The sequence below is a fragment of the Erpetoichthys calabaricus genome, chromosome 16 (genome assembly GCF_900747795.2).
Source record: "Erpetoichthys calabaricus chromosome 16, fErpCal1.3, whole genome shotgun sequence".
NCBI classification, from domain to species: Eukaryota; Metazoa; Chordata; class Cladistia; order Polypteriformes; family Polypteridae; genus Erpetoichthys; species Erpetoichthys calabaricus.
In genome coordinates this window covers 56,330,069-56,345,530 of record NC_041409.2, presented here as the reverse complement: position 1 = coordinate 56,345,530, position 15,462 = coordinate 56,330,069, and the positions used below count along the sequence as shown (strand labels likewise).

The window sequence follows — 15,462 nt, the reverse complement described above, 5'->3', positions numbered from 1 at the left end:
CATAAAAAGCTCGTATGGGCTATCTTCTTTGCCTGCACAAGCAGACTGGACAGACAAGCGGCAAATACATAATGTGGTGCTACTACACTGTTATAAGACCAGAACCACCAAATCTGCACGTCAGTCATTTTCTCGATGAGCCATTTGGTGCAGTATAAAACAATGCCCACCATTGTAGCTATTCATCATAGCTATTTACATTTTTTCATCCTTAAAGAAGAAATAATCAAAATGAAACATAACCATTCAGGCCATATATGCTTCAAGTGTGTCCAGATTGCCATGCTGGAAGGGTTATGTCTTGTAGCATACTTGGAAAAACCCTTGGAAGAGCTTGTAATTGTTGCCAGAAAAACAGAAGCCAATTTTTCCTTGGCTCCCCATGATGCTTTGAGAAGCCAGCGTGACATTGGAGAACTGTAGCGGCCAATATAGAACTGGGATGTCACTACACAGTCCGCACTTCCTGCCAGATTTGCATTGCACATCACAGAACTTTCATGCATGCATACTGTAAGCATACTCCACCTCATACTTTAAGGTACTGCCCGATCTAATTCATGCATACGTGAAAAAATTACGGCGTATTGGCACTCCAGCCTGATTTACTCATCACATCCATTAAAAAAACTCTCAGTATTTTCACTTGAGGGACACATTACTTGACCTTAATGGGAATATTATGAAAACACTTTCTTGTTCTGCATAGATTCAGTTTATGTTGTGTCTTTCCTCTGTTAGTGTTAGTTAGTTTTAGTGATAGGGATTCAAAAGATGAGAGGTAAAAGATAAGATTAGATTTTAATTTTAGTGGTGGTTAGTAGTTAGCACTGCCGCCTCACAGCTCAGGTCATATCTTTGGCCACACAAATCATTCCAGCATAGTTGGCAGGGATACTTCAGTCGTCAGGAATACTTAAATGATCATTACACTATTATAATCCATTCAAAACTAGTTTAGTTTCTCCATCCAAATTGACTTGAGTGCATTTCACAGAGTATAACCTTTCCACCTTTTCGCCAAACCTGAGTTGAATCGAACGCAGTGGAGTTTGCTCATCACTAGTCCTGATTAAAGGGCTGGAGGCCAAGTACTGGAAATACTGCAGAAAAGGACAAACCACTGCTTTGTGCCAAATATAAATTACGAGATACAGTATGTCTACTCTGCAGCTCATTCTAGTGTGCCTGATTTAACAATACAGTGGCGACATAATGGCATACAATCATAAAGCAATTCTCTCAACATTCTGACCCAAGCTTTCACCAGCAGACTGTGGTCAGTTCCAGTGAGATGTGCAGTGCTACCCACATGATGCATCTCCAACTAAAATTGGGTATAGTTGTGAGGAGTAGTTAACCATTGCACACTATGGACAATAAAGCTGGAAGTAATTGGTGGAAGCAAAAGCAGACCTTTTAGTTCTTGGACTGGCTTCTGGATTGTACCACCCTAAAGGATGAAATGAACCTAATATTTCAGGGTGGAATAGATAAAGCACATATGTATATCAAATAATATTAAATGAAACATTCTTCTATTTTAAACAAGGGTATTTTAATGAACATTTTCCTACTTCTTTTGTGTAATAATAAAGCAGAACGCCCCCACACCCCATACACACTGGTGCAGCCTCAAGAATCAATAAAACTCCTAGGTGGCCTGAGGCTCCTCCCAGTCCAGATGTAGTAGGGTGAGTGAGTTATGATAATGGCCGTTCAGTGAGTGTTAAACAAGTGCCAACATTCATTAGTTTTCTCCACCCATTTGCCCCCAGGTAGACCCTGAGGCAGTTGGAGTCTGTTGCATAGGTCCTAAGAATTGACTGCTTTGCTTTAAACTGTGTAGCTTTCATTACTTGTATGCAAGTAAGTAAGGATTTTTTAATATAATATTAGTTCTTGCTAACACCAAAAGTCATAGATTGCAGCATTTTTGTAAATAAAAGCAGTACAGTATATTGAGTATTTTTAATTCCTAGATTATTTTGGGCTCAAAAAGTGATGATCTGCATGGCTGAAGTGACTTTTCCATGTAAGTCATTTTTATTTTCAGCTCCCTTTCCTTTTACTGTTTTAAATGTAAATGTGTGTTTGTATTTTTGTACAGTAAATATTACTTTATGTGTTAACCATTGGGGTGGCAAGGTGGCACTCTAGTTACCTGTTCTACCTCATGAATGCAGTGTCCCGATTTGAAATTCTACACCTAATTGATTAGGAGCTTGCAACTTTTCCTTGTGTCAGTGTGGGTTTTTCTCGAGGGATTCCTGTTTTCCTCCTCATTTTAGGAAAAATGGCAGCTCTAAATAAAGACTGTGAGAGTATGGATTACTGTGCATTCATGTGCGAGTCAGTCATGAAATGCACTGGTGTCCTAGTGAGGCCGGCATTAGCTTCCATCCATTTATCTAATTCAGTATTAAATGATCAAGAACAGGCCATTCTACAGAACCAAATGTCTGAGGAGCATTCACTTTGATGGTGTTGGCTTAGTTTCCTTTTTCTTTGATTTCACATGACACAGAGAGTGCTGGGAGTCTGGAGAAATCTTCCTGAGCATGTTTTGGAACCTGATAAGGTACTGTCAGTTGAAAAATGACTGAATGAAATTTCAGAATAATTTATCAGTTAGTTAAGTGAATGAAAAAGATAGACTGAAAATACTGAGTTGTTTGTAAAGATGTTGTAACCCCCCCCCCCCCCCCCCCCACCCCACTTCCACAGAACCCCAGAATGATATAGTCTTGCTTGATTCTGCTGTCGCTGGAGCCCATATTCATGTTATTCTGCCTGTAGCCTGCAGGAGAGTATTTGGAGATTTGCTGTCTTTGTTTTTTAATTCAGGTTTTGCATCTACTATGGTTTCCAGATCCTAAGAGGGCTTTTCAAAGATTTTATATTAGAAAATCCAAGAAGAAAGAGTAGAAAAGAGACACAAAATATGACAATAAATGTAGAGAAGAAATCCAAAGTTGTGCTTTCTCTACCATTGTCATTGTCCCTCCAAAATCAGAAATACTTCGGATTCTTAATGATTGGTAGGAGCTGAAAGGAGCTTGAGAACAAAGGTAGACAGAAGTCTGTTTTTGAATGCTGTTCTTTTTGTTGATATACTAGAAAGAAAGGGATCAAATGAACAGATTTTAATGTTTTTAGATCTTATCCCATAGATAGATCTTTGACTTCATCCATTCACACTCACTCCATTTCAGTCCGGTTCTTGTTAAGTGACACGTAATTGAAGGGGAATCCACCCTTGGCAGGACCCCATTTGATCCTGGTACAAACCACTCACATTCTCAAACTCACTATAATGATTAAAATACCTAAAACAGCTCATTTTTGGAAGGAAACTTGAGTCCCTTGAAGAAACACAGTAAGCAAATGGGAAGAATGTGCAAATTCTGCCCCAAAGGAAAGAAATGGAACCAATGCTTCAACTGCAGTAAGGCACAACGATAGCCACTGTGTGACAGTGCCACCTCATCTTCAGCTGAAAAATGAATGAAATCACTTAGTCAGACATATTTAAATTCAGCTTAAGCTTCAAATTGACTTTAAAATCTCCCTAAAAGGAGTTACTCCATGTGTCTGCCTCAGTGAAGTGGTTTCATTAATATGACAAATGCCTTCTATGTACACAAAGTAAGCGCTAGAAATACACACCTTTGTTATTCTGCAGACAATATTCTCTTTAGGGGACTATTGATCCTTTATAATCTAGTCAGTCTGCAGTGAGGCATCTGGTTTACTCCTGGTATGGCCTGTCACAGCCTAAAGGAGGGCCACATGGAACATCCCAAGGATACATTCAGTTGAAGGTCATAGTATAGTTGCAGCAAATAATGATCCAAGAGGTGGAGAAATTGTTACACGTCTGGAAGTATGTGCATCAAATTGGGGGGAGATTATTTTGGGGGGCATGCTAAGTAATATTTATTCACTTCAATTGTTTTACAGATAAGGACAAAACTAACAATCAACAAATCCTACAATTAGACACATCTAACTTTACATGACAAAGAACATGTAAGAGATTTTGCTTTATAATAATTTACTCAATAACAAAAAAAGCCAACGTACAGAAAGTCATATGTGAAAACGTAAGTACACCGTAGTACATTAAACAAATTAGACCCAGGTGCTGCTAATCACTTGATTATCTGATGATTATAAAATGCTGTCACCTCTGAATAAAAGAAGAACCCTCTGTGGTCCAGCCTGAACTCTTAAAGTTTGTGTTAGCAACGTGCCAATGACAAAACACAACATGAAGTCCATCACTCTACATTGAGGAAGATTATTTAGAAAGGGAGAACATTCTAGGCAATTGGCAATATTTCATGTAAGTATATAATACTCCAGGGAAAGAACTATAAATGCACAAGTTTATCATCTGGAGATCTATAGAACATTAGAAGAATTTGGATGAGAACAGGCCATTCAGCACAACAAACTTTGCCAATCCTAAAAATAACATCAAGTTGAGCTTTGAAGGCCCATAAAATTCAACTGTCCATCACATCACTTGGTAATTTATCCCATGTGTCAATGGTTTTATGTGTAAAGAAAAACTTCCTAATGTTTGTGTGAAATTTATCCTTAACAAGTTTCCATTTTTGTGTTTCCATGATCATACTGAAGTCATTTTAACACTAGAATTACCAAAGCCTACTCGTAAACCCATCCCACCTTAAATCCCTTGGCACCTCTCTGTCAGCGTCTTTTGTCTTGTAAATGTGCTAATCAAGACAAGCAGCAGGCAGTCTGCTATTCCATCTCCCCACCCCCGCAGAACGAGCACAAAGTTCTCCCAGTTCCAGCCTTTATTATCTGGGAGTCAGGTACCTAGAGTTGTATAGGGGAAATAATAGATTGTTATTTGGAACACATGCATTTCATGTGTGCTCTGTTTCTACAATAATCTGTGTGAGCACATCATTAAAACAGAAATGTTTTTCATATTTTAGTAATAAATGACAAAATCTAGACATAAACTATATACTGTGTGAAGCCTGAAGTCCAAAAATCAAATTAATACTTTCACAAAAGGTACAAGAATAATACAACAGCTTCTATGGCGTAGCGGTAAGAACTGCTGACTTGTAATCAAAAGTCCATTTTGAGTACAGAGCTGCTGTTATTGTGAATATTATACAACTAGCAAAATACCCACGCTTCGCAGCGGAGAAGTAGTGTGTTAAAGAGGTTATGAAAAAGTAAAGGAAACATTTTAAAAATAACGTAACATGATTGTCAATGTAATTGTGTTGTCATTGTTATGAGTGTTGCTGTCATATATATATACATATACACATATACACACACATATACACACATATACAGATATATTATATATACATATACACATATATTTTTTATATATATATTAGTTTTATATATATATATATATATATATATATATATATATATACACATACATACATACATACATACATATACACACATAGATGCACTTACAATAACATAGAAATCAATATAAACAACATTAACATCATTATCATATGAGAATATGAAGTAATATATAAGAAGCACATTTCATATAAATATAAATTATTAAACAGTAAAATCTTCTTCTATAATTTGCTACCGTGGCTTTTCATTGGTCTGTCCAGGATTTGAAATCACCTGTAGCTTGCAAACCGTTTCACCTATTGACTTGAAATGTGGTACACATATAATACGTCACGTCTGCTATCCGCTTTATGGGTGATGATTGTATTACTCTTTTTATGTTTATTTTATTTTAGAATCAACTCCTATCTGCGCACACCAGGGCGGCCGTGGGCAGATGCGTATGGTGTATTCACTCCATATTATCGTGCATTGCGCTGTCAGTGGTATTTTGATAAAAGAATTTGAACAATATATAAGAAGCGTATAAATTATTAAACAGTAAAACATTAACATTTAAGAAGTAAAGTTACATTGAGTACTACTGCAGTGCCTTCGGGTATACCTCATTTTTTGTTTGCCCATTACATGCTTAAATGTATACATTTTTTGGTGTACCTACCCGAGAACACGCGACATATAACCGACCGTGGGAGAAGCATGGATTTTAAACACGCGTTGAGTTCATCTGCTGGTCTCCCTCGTGGAATAACTGGTAATGTTTGACTAAAATCTACAGCGAGTAAAACGACATTACCTCCTATTTTTTTTTTACGATCTCTGAGATCTTGCTTTTTTTGGTTCAAGGCTTCATAAGCTCTTTTATGTTCCATGGTGTACTTAATAAGTACTAATTATCCCAAACCATCATCTTTGAATGTTGCAAGACTTTCGCCTTGTATGTAGATCGGGGTAATTACATTCATTGCATTCCTAGTCTGAATCACAATCTGATTGTATGGGTGGTTACCTGGCACTGTAGGGTTGCCACCCGTCCTTTAAAATACGGAATCGTGCCGCGTTTGAGAATGAAATTGCGCGTCCCGTTTTGAATCAATACTGGACGGGATTTATCCCGTATTTTTTTTATCATTTTTTTTTTAAAGCAGCGTGTCATGCAAATCATCCCACACGCATTTTATGAAGATGCCTCCTTTCCTACTTTTGATTGGGTAATACTTGATGTCATCGTTAGTTTGATTGGTCTTTTTAACTGTCCAGTGAGGAGGGCGTGTCTTTTAAGTATAGTCTGCAAAGTGTTGGCACTGAGATGTGGCGTCAGCGCCATAGTTGAAGCCCCTAACATTGCGGTCAGCAAGTCGGCTAACATCCGCCATGTGCCGTCTTTCAGTTGCAAGAAGCAGATCATAGAATGGTTGAAACTGTTGCCCCTAACGTTGCGCCACGGCGTGTGGTTCGTTTATACCTCGTGTCTTCTCATTAAACGTTTATCTCGCGAATATGTTATTGCAATCCGCAGCGGGAGAGTTTCTATAAACTTAATTTAAACTTACGTTTTACACCGTGCTTTGTTTCCCTTATGAACATGCTTGTATGCTTAACTCGCTCCGTTCTCAATTGTTTAATTAATTTTTTGCTCTTCGCTGTTTGCGGCTGTTCCTCCATTTCCCCCCACTTCGTTCTTTTATCTCGCGAATATGTTATTGCAATCCTTAACGGGAGCGTTTCAATAAACTGATTGAAAATAGTTTTGCATTTACCTTTTTAGTAAAAGGCGAGCTTTTAAGCCTGAGAAATCACCCCGTAAATGCACACGTTTAATTGGACATGTGTTAATATGTATGCTTACACAGTATTAAAAGACAGTCAAAAATTAACGTCATTTACCTTCGTTCCCGCGTGTGACTCGTGCTGTAAATGTCTTCCTTGTTTTTAGTTCACGTGATTACGTAGGAGGCGTGATGACGCGATACGTGACTCCGCCTCCTCCATTACAGTGTATGGACAAAAAATATGTTCCAGTTATGACCATTACGCTTTGAATTTCGAAATGAAACCTGCCTAACTTTTGTAAGTAAGCTGTAAGGAATGAGCCTGCCAAATTTCAGCCTTCCACCTACACGGGAAGTTGGAGAATTAGTGAACATACTACCACCAACACCCCCCTTACACTCCAAGGATCTGACGCTGTTACTTTTTATCTGAAACTGGGAATAACTGGAGATATGAGTGGTGTTTTGAGACAATGGAACTGGAAATTCTCTGATCTGGATGGATAAAAGCTGACACACAAACACTGCTGAATCTGTCTTATTTGTATCTCATTGTCACTTAATTTTTTTAAATTCAGTTTTATTGAGTGTTCCTGCTCACACTGAATTAGTATGCGCCTTATGGTCCATGATGTCAAAGCCGCACTGACAAAAAACAGAGACATAAGGTTATCTGATATTTAGAATAACTAATTTTATGACCTGTATAGTACATTTCGGAAAACACTGTGGCACGGATGCAACATTATTCATATTCATTCGCATACCTTTTTGCAGTTCAGTAATCAGTGACCACGTGGTTTGTTTGTTTTTTTCCGATCTTGCCCAGTCTCCACATTTTGGTGTATGATGGTGTTTCTTTTGTATTCCAGGACACGCAAAGGAAAGAACAGTACAGAGAGGTCAGTTCCGCACTATATGTAATCATCAGATTCAAATGTTAACAGTTCCCACACATCCAAGGACCGTCCTTCCTATATTTGTGACATGTGTACCTGTTGCAATCCACACACTTCTCTCTATGTTGTGGTTCCTATTACATTATCCTCACAGGTGGCGCAGTGGTAGTGCTGCTGCTTTGCAGTAAGGAGACTGTGGAAGATTGTGGGTTCCCTTCCCAGTTCCTCCCTGTGTGGATGTCGCTTTGAGTACTGAGAAAAGTGCTATATAAATGTAATTTATTATTATTATTATTGAAGGGGCGCTTGACACTGACTGACTGAGTTTGCTTTCCTAGGGGAGGCGGCTGTCTTGGAACAGAAGCTTGTCGATGTTACATCCTCCTTTACTTTTTCCATTGCCTTTTCTTGTAAGAAGCAATGATGAAGTTCCTCTGCAATTTACGAGTTTTTTTGTAGGCTTTGGTAATTCTAGTGTTAAAGTAATAATCTTGATCCACTGTACTAATTCCTTTCATAATTTTAAGCACTTCAATTGTAACACCTCTTATTCTCCTTTGCTTATACATAAAAAGTTGAACTCCTTAAATCTTCGCTTTCCGCATATACTCTTTTCTGGACTTTTTCTAGAGCTGCTATGTCTTTTTTGCACAAAGTACTCCGGCTGCAGCCTCACTAGTGCATTATAAATCTTGAGTATAACCTCCCTGGATTTATCAGGGCCCTATATAATCTGACATTTTGTTAGTCTTATTGATGGCTTCTGAACACAGTGACAGTGACGAGTTCAATATGACTTCTAGGTCCTTCTCATAACCATTACATTGTGTATTCAAATCTAACATTTCTATTTCCCACATGTAATAACTTAAATTTACATACATTAAATTTAATCTGCCACAAAACACTCAAGTCCCTCTTTAATGATTTAACACATTCTAGATCATCTAACAGTCCATCTAGCTTGCTATCAACTGCAAACTTAACCAGCTTGTTGTTTATATTCCTATCTAGGTCATTTATATATATTAAAAATAGAAGCAGCCCAAGCACTGACCAGTGTGGGACATCACTCTTAACATTTTAATATATATACTTCTGTCACCCTGGTAAATGTAACAGTTTATGACTGTACCATCAGAGAAAAGCTAAGAAATTCTGACTTTCACAGAAGATTAATGAGAAGAAAGACCCTTCCCTTTAAAAGGAACTTGGCAACAGAGTTTTAGGTTCTCATTTTGCATCTTAATGAACCACTAGACTTTTGGCACAATGTCCTCCCAACAGATGAGGAGAAAGTGGAGATATTTGATCTTTATGCATATCACCATGTTTATCACCACAATAATCTCATTCCAAGTATAAAACACAAAATCCAGAGAGATTACCCTTCAAACCCTGGATGTTTCATAACTATTGTTTCCATCGAAAACTCTTAATTGACTCCACAGTATTCTAAGGGAAACAGTGAAACTCAGTGAAATTGGATCATGCACCCGGACAATAATGCTAAGCAGAAAAGCAAATCTACAAGTGAAAAAAGAAAGGATTGGACTGACCAAAGTTCAGGCCTCAACCCATTATGATGCTATGGCAATATGCATAAGTGAATGTCTTCAAACATCTGTGATGTAATTAGGAGTGGGACGAAATTCTTCTAAAGCAAGGTAAAATGCATGTGGCTTGTGCATGTTGGCTCTTTTTGTTTGCTGGAAAGAACACTAAAGTAAAATCTGTTTGGTGGTGGTATCACCAGAGGTTATGTATATGTAAAGGTGGAGAGGATTAGATGATTGTTGGTTAGACTTTAATAAGATGATTGTGCATTTTGTGAATTCTGCAAACTCTTCTGTACGACTCTTGACATGTAAGTATTTTGGTCTTTTATCAATATGCTTGTGTTTTTAAATCCATAAGATCTCTTCAAAAAAGTGTATCTGAATGGCTCACCTGAGGACGACGTCATATCCTTATGCTGGCTCCCGGCCTCCATATCATAAAAACATACAGCCTTCTCAGTTCCTGTCTATGGGCCAAAATGGTTGGCAAATATCAAAACCCCAGTACGTGCATTACCAGGAGAGTCCACTTCAAGAAAAGGAAAGAAAAATGCTCGCTCTTTATGACCGACAGCAACAGGCAGCACTGTCCAGAGTAAGAAACACCTTCGGTCACCAGAATCTTTCACCAGATTACAAAATGGTGAACAACCAACAAACAGGTGTGCTGCACAGGGGCTACAGCTCTGCTGGGTCTCAGTTTAGGTATAATCACGCTGAGCATATAAAGTATTCACCAACACCTATTTCAACTTCCAAGAAGACAGCTGGAGTGGATCGAGCCTATCCGTTAAAGCCTGTTTACTACAAAAAAGCTGCCTGCCTAAACCACACGTTTAATCAAAAAGGAGGAAAATTTGGGGAGGCCGCCAGGAAATCCTCATTTATGCCATCTGCATCTGCAGAGTCCTCTGAAAGTTCCAATATGAGTGCTGCAAGGAGCCATTTGGCAGTTTGCAATCAAGATGATCAGAGTCCTGCTGCTTCTCAATATGGTGCTTACCGAGGTGGGCCTACTAAGTCAGAGATGGTAAGGGAACAGCAAAGGTATGCAGAAGAAATGGAGCAAGTCCTAGAAGAGAAGATTCAAAGGGATAAAGCCCTCCTCTATGAAAAGCTGTGGAGGTCACAAAACAATGTCAGAAGGAATCAGAGAGAAGAACAAGAAAGGAAAGAAATAAAAGAAAGGACTCAACGGAAACGATGCCAAGCACGATACTTTGATGATAGCCTGCTGGAAGAGTCAAAACCGGAGTGGAGATATGAATATCAGGGGTCGTTCAAGAGCCATGGAGGAGGAGGAGGAGGAGTAGGAGATCAGTATAGACAAGGAAGTAACATTCGAAAAATCCATGAGCAGCACTGGAGGGAAACAAACCCTGAATATGTTTCTTCAGAAGTGGACTACAATAAATATTTAACCACATATAACGAAATTGCAGAAAAAATGCAAAACGCATCCTGTGGCAAAAAGTCAAATGAATTGAACAAGCCTCTTCTTAATTATAGCCCTTATGTTATTCACCAAAAGCAAGACTCACAAGCAGCAGACTTGGCCATGACTGAGAATGCAAGGTACGTTAAGGGTGACCAGGCATACGACTATGAATCCAAGAGCAGCTATGTAGAGTATGAAAAGGCAGCAGATGCGGCAAAGGAGATGGAAGGGGAATTAGTGTCTGGAGATCGTCAGCGGGTGGCATGTCCCTACTGCAACCGGAAGTTTGATGCTCATCGAGTGGAGAAGCACGAAAATGTTTGTGTGAAGTTGTTTAACACCAAAAGGAAATTGTTTGATTCTTTTAAGTACAGAATTCAAGGGACAGATATTGAAAAATTCAACAAACAACAGAAGACATTTCCTACAGTACCACAGGTATCATTACTAAAACACTTTATTTAGTGATCAGTTCATAATTTTCTGTTAAACATTTCTTATGAAGGTGTTGATGGGTCTTTGCTGTTCTAGGTGTGCTCAGCCAGGTCAGTGTATCCCTTAGAGAGTTCACGTGGGTTTTCTTCATACTTTCCCATTTTCAGACCCACTTCCAAAAAAACATTCTGTGTCAGTCAAAAGACAACTTAAACTGGAGAGGTATATGTGAGTGTAGATGAATGTGATGATCTGCTATTTAATGTCTGCCTTACTCCCAAAAACCCAGAAAAAGACATTTACTGTATACGATGGTGGCAATACCACTTGTAAGTTCATACATTTAGTTTTTTATATAGTAGTTATTAAGTTTTAAAAAACAATTGGCTGTCACTCGAAAAACAAACTAAAGCTGTATGTATATTGGCTTTGCCCAAAACCTGAAATAGTCTAACATACGTTTACTGCAAAAAAAAAAAAGTGTGTAGAATAAGGTGCAGAGTGCATGTTAAATCAAAGTGACTGGTAATACATGAACAGCTGGTACACACCAGCACTGTTCAGTAGACAGCCTTTAGATAGACAGAACTTTATTTGTCCCCAGGGAAAATTTGGTTTTTTACAGAAGCGCTTTAAATAAATAACTACTTACCAACTAGTAAATAAGTTCAGAAACAGAGAGAAAAACAGTGAGAAATGCGGAGATTTACCAGCGATATTTGCAAAAATTATTACCAACAAACCTTATTTGCCTACAAACTGGAAAATGTTAATATCATAAAGGATTATTAATAATAATGATTGATTACATTTATATATTGCTCTTCTCACTACTCAAAGCACGTAGACAGAGGGGAACACCTTTTCAGCCGCCACCAATGAGTAGCACTCACCTGGATGATGCGGCAGCTGCCATTATTACACCAGTACACTCGTCACACATTAGCTATTAGGTAGTGAAGGGGGTGAGAGAGATAGCCGTAATATGCTAGATAGTATTAGAAAAGGTGTCAAGAACGTCCGAATTTATTCTAACGGTTAACTTAAATACACAACAATGAGTCATAATGTACAAAAAAAGCTGAAAGTGAGCACAGGATACATTACAGTAGTGATCCTCAAGTTTTGGCCTGGGGGACTGTGATTTATTTTACTTTAATTGATCTTAATGTTTAATAAACTGGATGTTTTCTTTCAAAAACACTTTAGTGCAAGATTTGCATTTGTAAGTAACTTAGATGTATATTGTAATAACTTTAAATATCCAATTCTCTTTTTTCCTATTAATTTACCCTTTTCTATGGAGTTTTATAACCTGACTGTATTTTAATAATGATAATTATTGTTAAGTGGGAAAATGGCTGAAAAGGTTCTCCCCGTGTCTGTGTGGGTTTCCTCCGGGTGCTCCGGATTCCTCCCACACTCCAAAGACATGCAGGTTAGGTGCATTGGTGATTCTAAATTGTCCCTAGTGTGTGTGTGTGTGTGTGTACCCTGCGGTGGGCTTTGTTCCTGCTTTGCGCCCTGTGCTGACTGGGATTGGCTCCAGCGGACCCCCATGACCCTGTGTAGGATATAGCGGGTTGGTAAATAAATGACTGACTGACGACTGAAAAGCTTTAGCTACTTCACCAACAGAACGATTAAATCTTAAAAAAAAAAAAGAAAACACACACAACAACAACACAAAATTATATGTAAGGTCCTTGAAATTTTAAGCAGGGGGTCAGTTTTTTCACCATGTTTAGTTTAAGGATAAAAACTATTTTTGAGGCTGGAGCTCAGGGTTTTTATGGCCCTGTAGCATCTCCCAGAAAGGAACAAGGCATAAAGCTGGTGGCAAGGGCCAGTGGTGGCTTTGTGAAGGCATTGTAATCTAAAAATGTCTTCTAGTGAGGACAAATTGTGTTCAGTTATTTTTTGTGCAGCTCACATACCACCCACTGATACAGTATGTCAGAGTGCATCCTATGGAACAGCCATAAAAGGAATTTTTAAGTGTTGTTAGCAAGTAGAGTTGGTACTGTACCTTTTTGACCAAAGCAGTAGTGTTTAACAACCATGTAAGTTCCTCCATTTGTAACAAAAAAAGACAATATTGTTAGCTTTTTAAAATTTTCAGAAGGCCATGCTTAAGGACTTGCTGAACAAATGGCCAAAACTAATCCAAAATGCCAATACCCACCCACACCACACAGTAATGATTTTCCAAGCAAAACATCCATCCATCCATTATCCAACCCGCTATTTCCTAACTACAGGGTCACGGGGGTCTGCTGGAGCCAATCCCAGCCAACACAGGGCGCAAGGCAGGAAACAAACCCCGGGCAGGGCACACACCCACACACCAAGCACACACTAGGTACAATTTAGAATCGCCAATCCACCTAACCTGCATGTCTTTGGACTGTGGGAGGAAACCGGAGCACCCGGAGGAAACCCACGCAGACACGGGGAGAACATGCAAACTCCACACAGGGAGGACCCGGGAAGTGAACCCATGTCTCCTAACTGTGAGGCAGCAGCGCTTCACACTGCGCCACCCAAGCAAAAAATTGACTGTGGAATTGTTCACTAACAAGTAAATGTTGCATCTAGTAGTATTCAACACTTAAAAACTTACTGAAGATTTTTTAAATTAGAATATACAAGATGTGCTAAATTTCGCACAACTGATTGTGATCGTGAGAAATCAGTCCATGTTTTTTCTCCATTTATCCATCTTCTTACCTACTTAATTAGAGTGGAACATTACATGTTGTGTACAATTGACCAAATAATGCCTACTTTTTGGTGTCTGGATTTTGGTATATTCAGAAGTCTAGTTTTATTTCAAATGCCACATACTTTGATCATAAATAACATTTCTTTAAGGTTTCACAGAGGATAAAGCACAGGCTACTGTGGAGATGTGTGGCTTTTGCACTGTTTCTGTCACTATTTTTTTTCTAAATTGAATCTTTATTTTTTTTTAGCCGGAAAAGCACTGGAGGCAGAAGCATGAAAACTTGGTGAATACTCTTCGGGAATCTCGAAAAACACAGAAGCTTCTCCTGAAAGATGGAAAATCTTCTAAAGCACCTCAGGTCCCATCTAAAGATAACCCAGAGAGTAGCCGGAAATATTCATCTTTTGCAGCGGAACGGCACATTCCAAAAAGTGAGAGTGTCAAAAGTCGTCCTCCTCCCCCTCCAAAGAAGAAAAACATAAAAAGGAATTAAACGCAACTTATTATTGCCAGTGGCATGAAGTGTTGAGTTGCGACATCAACAAATCTAGAATCCACAGTCTGTCCTTTCAAACCCAGAAAACAAAGGGAAATATTAAGGACAATATTAAACATCGGCCAATCTGAAGGGGTACATCAAATGAGACGCAAGATTTAGTGCTGGGGGAGAAATTTAGAGCAGCTGGCATGCTCAAAAATGGACAATTCTGCAGTTATCTGCCCTGTAAGAAAAGAATGATACTGACATTTTGTAGATATACTTGGTTTTTTTTCTTTCATTCAGTAAAAGAAATTTAATATAATATTGTGAATTTTTTATCCTTATTCCATGCATGGGAACCGGGGCATTTTTAGCAGTCTGTTTCATTTCCAGGCCTTTAATGACCTCTTAGGCACAGCCATCAGCAGTGTGTGTCTGTCTGCGGAGAGAGTGTCGACATTGTCGAGAGGTTTACTTACCTTGGCAGTGACATTCATGTCTCTGGTGAATCTTCCTATGAAGTCAGTAGACGGATTGGGAGAGCATTGGGGGTCGTGAGGTTGGTGTGTGGCGCTCCCGATATCTATGCAAAAGGACGAAGGTCCAAGTCTTTAGAGTCCTGGTGCTTCCTGTCTTGCTATATGGTTGTGAGACATGGATGCTATCCAGTGACCTGAGACGAAGACTGGACTCCTTTGGTACTGTGTCTCTCCGGAAAATCCTTGAGTACTGTTGGTTTGACTTTGTGTCGAATGAGCGGTTGCTCATGGA

At 38.8% G+C, this 15,462-nt stretch overlaps 1 protein-coding gene across 1 annotated transcript; it reads left to right on the top strand.

The window, feature by feature from the left end:
* The first annotated feature begins 9,991 nt into the window (after positions 1-9,991).
* LOC114666495 (zinc finger C2HC domain-containing protein 1C-like) lies at positions 9,992-14,703 on the top strand. The gene is made up of 2 exons (XM_028821391.1): positions 9,992-11,485; positions 14,458-14,703. Exons 1-2 carry the CDS (start codon positions 9,992-9,994, stop codon positions 14,701-14,703), a joined length of 1,740 nt encoding a protein of 579 aa, XP_028677224.1.
* The last annotated feature ends 759 nt before the right edge of the window (positions 14,704-15,462 follow it).